Source organism: Pinus tabuliformis, chromosome 5_1 (genome assembly GCF_031772625.1).
Source record: "Pinus tabuliformis cultivar Carrire ecotype Pingquan chromosome 5_1, CPIR1, whole genome shotgun sequence".
In the NCBI taxonomy this organism is placed as follows: domain Eukaryota; kingdom Viridiplantae; phylum Streptophyta; class Pinopsida; order Pinales; family Pinaceae; genus Pinus; species Pinus tabuliformis.
Genome location: NC_142305.1, coordinates 332,825,666 through 332,835,764, shown reverse-complemented (window position 1 = coordinate 332,835,764; position 10,099 = coordinate 332,825,666). Strand labels below are relative to the sequence as shown.

The window sequence follows — 10,099 nt, the reverse complement described above, 5'->3', positions numbered from 1 at the left end:
TATATTTATGTTGTTTAATTTATTTTTAAATACATGCTAATATTATTTAATCTATCATATTGAATTTTTTATTTATGATTATTTTTTTAATTATTATTAATATTTTAATTGAAACATATTAATTTTATATAATAAAAAAATCCCCAAATGGTTGGCTAGGGTTGGCTCGAGTCAGTGGTATAGAGAGAGAAGTGAAGTTTTCTGCTTGGCCCGAGTTGTACAAAGTTAGTTAAGTACTTGGGTAGTTAAGTACTTCTACGAAAAAAAATTAAAATAAAAAAATTAATTTTATATTAAAAATTTGAATGAGTTACACATTTTTTTTTTATCATTCTAATGAAAAAGTAATTGAACATTTTTACTTTCAATTATTTTTTCTCTTTCCAAATTGAAATATTTTATTATGATCTAAAAAAATCCTAATTATTCTCAAGATAAATAATCATCTACCTAGGTGTTGAAATATGTTTAAAAAAATGTTAAAATTATACATTTTTAATAAAAAAAAATATAAGATTTTTATTTGTAAGTTCTTCATTTCTCTCTAAATTTATTATAAATTTATGTTATTTCATATAGATATCCAAATATTTTATTTATGTTCGAGAGTGAGAATGAAAGATTTTAACATTTCCTTCATATTAGTTTATAATAGTGAGATAATTAAAACTAATGTATATTCATTATTATTATAATATTATTTATTATAGTTTTTATTTTTATTTTAAAAGAACTCTAGATTTAGCACTGCTGGAATCACATATCACCTTCATAATGGGCTATAAAATGCACTGGGAAACATTTGTTATAATATATAATCATTATTTTTTAGGTTATAAAGTATTTTTTATAAATTTAACGTATTACTTTTAAAAAATAAATTTAATTGAGAAAAATATAATTATTCCTCTAAAACTTATAAATTACGTATATAGTATATAGTTTGGATAAGGTCCTCACAAATCTCTTACACCTCTCTAAGGTAGCTCCTAAGAAATTCTGGAGGCAGATTCTAACTAGGAAAACTAAAGATAATAATAAAATTGCTTTAAATGACTGGAATTCTTATCTTAAAAAGCTTTATGAATCTCCAAATGTCATGGATAACTTTGAAACTATGCTCACAACGAAAGAATTTTTCTCATTAGAAGACACTGATTTTGGGGTTAATCACTTGGCTAATGGGAAAGCTAAGGACATTGAAGGTTACCAAGCGGAAATCTTAAAAATTGGAGGTCCTGTCCTCATCCCCCACATTCACAAGCTTTTCAATCAAGCAGTCAAGCAATGGTTCCCTAAACCATGGACTCAAAGGCTCATTATCCCTATTTTTAAAAGTGGGGATACCAATAACCCCTCTAATTATAGGACAATTATGAACATCCCTCTCCTAGCCAAGTTATATGGTATTATTTTGGAAAGGAAGTTGAGCATATGGCTTGAAAGTGAAGGTAAGCGGGCTAAAGGCCAAGGGGGTTTTTGGAAGCAGCACTCAAAAATAGACCACCTCGTTATGCTTAGGATCATTGTAGAGGAATGCTGCAATGATAAATCCAATCTCTTTTGTTTCTTTGTGGACTTTAGAAAGGCTTTCGATACGGTTCCTAGAATTAACCTTTGGAACAGATTAGAAGAGCTAAGTTTCCTTTTGAGTTGAGAGCTGCTACTATAAGGTTATATGAGAATGTAATTTCCAAGTTAAAGAGCAATGGGGGGTGGTCGAAAGATATTAAGTGTAATATCGGAGTTAAACATGGCTGCCCCCTCTCCCCTACCTTATTTTTCATTTACATAAACAAGCTAGAAGGTTTTTTACAGGAAGTAGGATGTGCTGGCACGATCTTAGCTAGGATAGTCATCACCCTTCCTCTCTACGCTAACGATATTGTTCTTCTCGCAAGGTTCCCATCTGATCTTGATAAGAAACTTATACTTCTTAAGGATTTCTGCTTTACCATGGGTATGATTGTTAACACTGACAAAACAAAAATTATGATTATCAAATCCAAGAAGGACATATACGCTAATTTTATGTATGATAATAGTAACTTGGAGGAAGTGTCTTCCCATAAGTACCTAGGAATTGATATTCATCACAAGGTCAACTGGAACTATAACATTGAGAAAAGGATTAATGGGGGATGGAAAGCTTATTTTGGTCTTGGAAATAATTGTAAAACGGCAAGCCTCGTAATGTGGGATAGAAAGAAGTTCCTCTTTGAAACTTTAGTCACTCTGGATATCTTATATGGATGTGAGGTTTGGGGTTGTAGCATCTCTAGAGAATCCTAGAGAAAGATTGAGCAAATCCAGAACCATTTTATAACGTATAACCTCAAAATTAAAATCAACACACCCTATCCTATTCTCCTTATAGAAGTGGGTCTTTCCCCTACTGAGAGCCTAGTTATGACTAGGATTTTGTTGTACAAGCACAAACTCAATAACATAGGAGACCATAGACTTCCTAAGCTAGCTTTAAATTCCAGCCAAAACCACCTAAGGCTCAAATGAGGTTGGTATAAAGACACCAGGGCTTGATTAAACCATTGGGAGATCGACGAGAATGTTGCATTGCAAAACATTAATAACATTAAAAATATTGTTACTTCTAAGTTCAAAGAAAAAATGTGGTGTGAGAAAGATTTAGTAGCTAAAATAAAATTAAGATATTATAAGGATTTCATCAACCCCACCCTCGAAGATCAAAAGGATCTCTCTATTTTAACTAACTCAAAGAAGAAAATTAATATAGCCAAGATTAGAACGAACTCTCATGAGCTCCATAGTGAAACAGGTTGTTGGGCAATTCCTAAAACACCGTGGATGGAAAGGTTCTGCCATCTCTGTGAGAATACAAACATCGAGGATGAAAATCACTTCCTCTTAGGGTGCCTCGCATACAACCACATTAGATCTCAGTTTCAAAATCTTTGTTGCAATACTGACCTTCCTAGCCTTTTACGTTGTCAAAATTACAGTGAGCTCGAGAGGCTTCTCTCCAAGCTTTTTGAGCATAGGAATAAAATGTTAAATCAAACTAAATAGTTTGTTTCTTTAGGTCTGATAGACCAAAGTTTGGTCTTGATGGACGTTAACCATCATCATCATCATCATTAAAAGTGAATATATATATATATATATATATATATATATATATATATATATATATATATATATCGCCAAAAAAGAATACCATAAAATAAAATGTGATTGTTAAAAAATTTCAAAAACTTGAACAAAGTATGTAAATTAGTTTCAAGAATTACACATTAATTAAAACCCAAATATGAGTTGGACACACATACTTAGAAATGAAATTTTCATAAATAATAATTTTTTCATAAATATTGAGATTCGATGTTTGTACTATTATGACACTTGGTGGCATATAGAATTCATTTTATTTTTCATTCCTAAAATCATTTTTATTTCTGAAAAATGTTATTTATAACCCCATAAAATTAGTCATTTCATCTATATGATCCAATAAGAAAATAGAAATTCAAATTTCAAAATTATAAAAAAATAAAATAAAAAAAAAATCAACATATTTGGTTTAATAGATATTTTTTTCAGAACTTTAATAGACTTTATAAAATCTTTTTAAAATTGTCAAAACTAATTGAAAGTCAAAACATTTTGACTATAAAATGATTACAATATAACTTGTCATAGATGGGAATAATAAAATATCTTCTTTATATTTTTTATAATGTTAAAATTTAATAAGTCAAAATAAAAAATATCACTCTTGAATATTTTTCTTAAAGAATTTCATAGTATTAAAAATGATAATGTAAAATTTTAGACGCAAAAGTATATTTAATCATTTTTGTGATACTCATATAAGAGAGGGTGTTTTTAATATATCTATAGGATGACTAAGCAATCCATTTTAAATTAATATCTCAACCATATCATGCTCATACTAAACCATAAGAGTCATGTTCATTGTAAATCTCATTAGAAAAGAATAAATTTTGATAGAACTTGAGGTATTTATTAAGGCATGGTAATTCGATCAAAAAAAACTATAAGATTCATGAAGAGAGGCTTCTTGATTTATAGGGCTATATGACCATGCAAATCTAGTATGATTCCACCGATTCTTATTATGTAGGTTAATACTGTTATAATTCATAAGGGCAATATAAACAAAAAGTAAAAGAAAATTACTTATCAAAGCCGTAAAATTTGTTATTCTTAGTATGGACAATGAGTGTTCAATTTATCTTTCAAAAAACGCAAAAAAAGAATGAGATAGTGGATTTAAAGCATAACCCTATTGCATAGATCTCATGACAACATGAATTATGTTACATTCTTCATATCTTATATAAGAATTCCATCGAAGCTTTAAAATGTTTCTCAAAATATTAAAGTTTTAAATGATACATGTATCATTACTATCATGTTTATATCAAGGTAGAGAGAAAGAGACATTAGGAGCATTCTCAAATATTTGACACATAAATTATCAACACACTAATGCCAATATTTTTAGCAAGAAGAAGAAAGCTATAGAGCATGACAAATAAAGAAGCATAAAATTAAGAAAAATGAACCTACTAAGGAATTGAAATTATAGAAAATTGAATGAATAAATGATCACGAATCTTATTGCTGAATTCCCAATTTTGGGTTTCGTGATATTGAATGAGTCCATTTTATATAAGTTATCATAAACTTAAGTAAGAACAAACAAGTTGCCATTGATCTTACTAGTGTTTTTATCCCAGAAAAACATAATTAACATAATTTTGCATGGACCTAAGGAAAAATATGCATTATGTTAACCATGGGCTTCATCAAAACTTTATAGTATTAGTGGATTGTAGAGAGATTTACATTCAAGTATTAGTTATGTATTCTCCCTAAACATATATTTCCATAGTGTTGATGCCATGAACTACATATTGAGTGGTTGTGATTTTGTTGTATATCGTCTAATAATAATAAAATATTAAATAGCAATGTTATAATCATGTCAAATTTTTCAATATCTTATATGTTTAAGAGAGAGTGAATATTATATGTATCTGAAGAAAGAAACATGGTCTGATTTCCTTGCATTTAGTTGATGCTTATTGTTTTATATTTAAATATTTCATTAAACCACAGAGTTGAAGTTAATCACTAATAATTTTGTATTAACGTTGTTATTTACACCCATAACCCATGATTAATTGTTTTAGTTTTTGCAAACCTAAATGTGGAGAAAAAAGATAAGGAACAAGATGGCATTATGGTTACCAATGGATTTGAACACATTAAATATGGATTATAAAAATCATGCCAATAATCATATCAACCATTATTAAAAAAAACATTCAACACATGAAATCAGTTAGAGATTCATAATGATAAGGTGTCCAATCTTGTCTTGGAAACTTGCATTAAAAGACACTTAATATGGTGGATATGTCACTACAATGATAGAATTATCTAAGAGTGAGTTTTTGATGGAGTTTATGTGTTGAAGAGTACACCATATCAAGGAATCGATAAGTGCCAACTAGAATAGAAATTAATTTAGTCTTTAGATGCAAAGGAAAAATAACAGATATGAAATCCTAAATATTTCTTATACCTCACATCCATCATCTTATAATATAATATGAAAGGTACAATTTCGGTTAAAAAGCTGGGGGTTGATGAGTTGTTGAAAATTTGAATCTTTTGTTGAAATTTTATTTCAAAATTTACCTTTTGAAGTGTGTTCTTTGAGTTAAACATTGATAACTAGTTAATATATTAATTAAAAATCTTAGTATAATATAACAATGAATATCATGGTTAAAAATTTTGTTTTTTTCCGTAAGCTTAATAGGACTACATCTTCATCATGTCCAACTTATCACCCTAATCGGGGGATAGCATGAGATTTGAACCAAAGAATTCCGGTTCAATGGGACTTCTTTTCCACGACCATTGCAAATTGGGCTACCCCAAGTGTACATGGTTAAAAGTTTTGTTATAATATGGCAATGGATAACATTGTTTTGTAGAAATATATATATATATATATATATATAAACCATGCATCTAGCATGTCTTGAGAGGGATCAAATCTTTTGAGGTGCAAACCACTTTTATAGTGGAAAACTTCAAAATATATTTTCATCTCCACACTCTGGATTCCTCTCGATACTTAGTGCTTAATTGATCAGTGATTAATATTATACTTTAATATTATACTCTCTCTTTCTCTCTCTACATGCACACACCCACATACACACACAACACTTAAATTTTTCATTATTTAAATTGTATAGTTTTTCATTGTTTAAATTGTATTCTTAAATGTATAAATGAATTTAATGCCTTGAAAATACCCTTAGGCACTTGGATTGTGTAATCTACATAGCTTAAACTTGAACTTCCAACAAATCTTTGGTACAATTTGGACAAAATTGACCAAAATATTATTCTTGAAATTTTTAACCATAATTTTTTTTCAATATCTTTATATAATATATACATAGTTTTTTTGAACTATATATAATTTATATATATAGTTGACACTAAAATATTTTAATTAAAATGAGTAATTAGATATTTTATTTATAAACTATATTTTACACACTAAAATAAATATATTTATGTTGTTTAATTTATTTTTAAATACATGCTAATATTATTTAGTCTATCATATTGAATTTTTTATTTATAATTATTTTTTTTAATTATTATTAATATTTTAATTGAAACATATTAATTTTATATAATAAAAAAATCCCCAAATGGTTGGCTAGGGTTGGCTCCAGTGGTATAGAGATAGAAGTGAAGTTGTCTGCTTGGCTCGAGCGGTACAGAGATAGTTAAGTACTTGAGTAGTTAAGTACTTCTACGAAAAAAATAAAAATAAAACAATTAATTTTATATTAAAAATTTGAATGAGTTACACATTTCTTTTTTATCATTCTAATGAAAAAGTAATTGAACATTTTTACTTTCAATTATTTTTTCTCTTTCCAAATTGAAATATTTTATTATGATCTAAAAAAATCCTAATTATTCTCAAGATAAATAATCATCTACCTAGGTGTTGAAATATGTTTAAAAAAATGTTAAAATTATACATTTTTAATAAAAAAGGAAAAATATGAGATTTTTATTTGTAAGTTCTTCATTTCTCTCTAAATTTATTATAAATTTATGTTATTTCATATATATATCAAAATATTTTATTTATGTTGGAGAGTGAGAGTGAAAGATTTTAACATCTCCTTCATATTAGTTTATAATAGTGAGATAATTAAAACTAATGTATATTCATTATTATTATAATATTATTTATTATAGTTTTTATTTTTATTTTAAAAAGAACTCTAGATTTAGCACTGCTTGAATCACATATCACCTTCATAATGGGCTATAAAATGCACTGGGAAACATTTGTTATAATATATAATCATTATTTTTTAGGTTATAAAGTATTTTTTATAAATTTAGAGTATTACTTTTAAAAAATAAATTTAATGGAGAAAGATATAATTATTCCTCAAAAACTTATAAAATATGATACCACATGTAAAATTATACATATGCTAATTTTAATATTTATAAATTTTGTGGGAGATTGTAATTTCTAAATTAATAAATAAAAAAAATATGTATATTAATTATATTATCCATTATAAATAAAATATTATAAATAAAATATTTTTTTATAAAATTATTAGAGTTTATTAATTTTTACTTTATTATTATATAAATTTATTAAAAAAATAATTAAAATAATTCAGATCACTAATAATTTTTTCACGAAACATACAATGTAGTCGTTTCATTTGTGAGAATTGAACTATCTCAAATGACCTCGATTAACATTCCATCACTAATTTACTAGTATACTTTCAAATTATTAATTTACAAATTTAATAATCTCTTAACTATTAATTAATTTGATTATCGTAATTTATTCTGATGAAATATACTCTAAACATGATTGATTGTAATACCTGGACTCAATTATAAACCATGGACTCTTACTATTGTAACTAAATATAATCTAACGTGATGAACTATAAACCCTGGACTCTTACTACTGTAACTAAATATAATCTAACGTGATGAACTCTAAACCCTGGACTCATGCTACCAAAGCTTATTTATTATTTATTTTAGTAGGCGTTTAATGTTGATGTTGGATATTTTAGCGTATGAAAAACGTGTAACTAAGGGATGTGGCGTTTCACTTGTATTCTGACATTTCATGCGTAACACAAAACAAATATATCATGTTGTATTTGTATATTGTAGGTACAAATACTGAATATGGCTGGTCACTCACCATGGTGGCAAGAATTGCCCGAGGACTTGCAGGAAGAGATATTGTCGTGGCTTCCAGTTGAATATTTGTGCAGATTTCGCCTCGTCTCCAAGCAATGGAACGCTATGGTTTCTTCAACCAAATTCATAACTGGTCTATGGGCTGGGCAGCCGCCACCCAAGGGAAAGCAGCCATGGCTACTTCTTCACAATTTAAACGAAAGCGCGAGACCTTGTGCGGCTTACTGTTTCTCCACACAGACGTGGAAGACATTTATCTCCCTTTCCTTCATAAGGAAAAGTGAGAAGAAGGTCGACAGAGACAGACTTTACTGCCATGGATCGGCGGCGGGGCTGCTCTTGATGGAGATTAACAAAAGCGGGGTGTACAGAGTGTGCAATCCTCTCACACAGAAGACCTTCCAACTCCCCCCCAAGAAATCCATAAGACGGGTCACTGTCACAGGTATCATGCCGTACAGGCAGGGTGGCAATGGAGAGAACTACAAAGTCATAGCGGTTGGCCATGGGAATCGCCCAAAAAACCACATAGTGGAAACCTACGATTCGCGCGATAAAATATGGAAAATTGTTGGATTCCTGCCTGATGATATCCAAGTTTGGACAATGGTCGGTGGCATAGTTTTTTCCAACGACGGTAGTTTCTTTTACTGCGAGGGAAACAATAGAGCCGGTCGGGGGGTGTTAGGGTTCAGCATCCGAGACGGGACCTCCATTTTTGTTCCATTACCTAATGCACAAAACGAGCTGGGGCCTGAGTATAATGCCATGACCGTTTTCTCTAAATTGTTCACTTGCGGTTCGCGGGTTCTAATTTTAGCGGCAATAATAAAACAGAACCAGCAAGGTATAAATGATGGTTTCAGTGATGTGATTATGTGGGAGTTTCAGAAGAATGGAGATTCCAACTCCTCGTGGTGGAAGGAAACTGTAAGGATGCCTTCGTCTCTGGTAGATGATATTTACAGGTTTATTGGTATACATGGGTTATTTTATTCGGTAGGAATGGGAGATTACGTATGCCTCAAATCACAGTTTCGTGCTAATTGGGAAGTATTGGTTTATAATTTCGCTCTCAATTCATGGAGTTGGCTCTCAGCAACTTGTCCACTAGAAATAGAAAACCTGAGGCCTCATATTGAATATTCTACCACAATATATGAACCTAGGCCGGACATGAAAGTTGTGTAAACAGGTTCCCCAGTACAGTCGAGCTCATAACTCTCGGAATTGAATTGATTCAACAAATAAAAACCCTGCACACGTACGTCGTCACGTGGTGGATCAAATCAACCTCCGTATTATAAGTTCGCTTCCATTATGCCAAATAAGGATCATTATATTAGAAAATCAATTGATTTTAGCCTAATCGGTATGTTTTATTACTTTATTAAAAGTAATAATAATTTTAAAAATGATATTTAATTGTATTTATATAAGTACTATTATAGATTTTATTTAATAAATTAAATTAATTTTTATAAAGATTTAAGTTATTAATACGGCATACTACATTAAAAAAATACATATTTGAATTAAAAGAGTTTGTGTCTATATATTATTTGAATAGTTGTTTAATTATTATAAATTTATATGTAATTTGAATAGTTGTTTAATTATTATAAATTTATTTTTTTATTTTAAATTTAAATTAAAATTTTCAAAATACAGATCCCAATTCTACCATATTTAACCCAACCTTAAACCCATAATTTCGATGTCACAAACCAACCCGAATCAATGTAACTCGTGTGTATGGAAGTGGTTCTGTGCATTTTCGTGATGCTCTACTTCTATGAAT

The 10,099-nt window shown here is 29.0% G+C and overlaps 1 protein-coding gene across 1 annotated transcript; it reads left to right on the top strand.

Annotated features, from left to right (window-relative positions):
* The first annotated feature begins 8,283 nt into the window (after nucleotides 1–8,283).
* LOC149164741 (F-box only protein 6-like) lies at nucleotides 8,284–9,489 on the top strand. Its single transcript, XM_089429594.1, has one exon. The coding sequence runs from the start codon at nucleotides 8,284–8,286 to the stop codon at nucleotides 9,487–9,489; it is 1,206 nt and encodes a 401-aa protein (XP_089285720.1).
* Nucleotides 9,490–10,099: the final 610 nt, after the last annotated feature.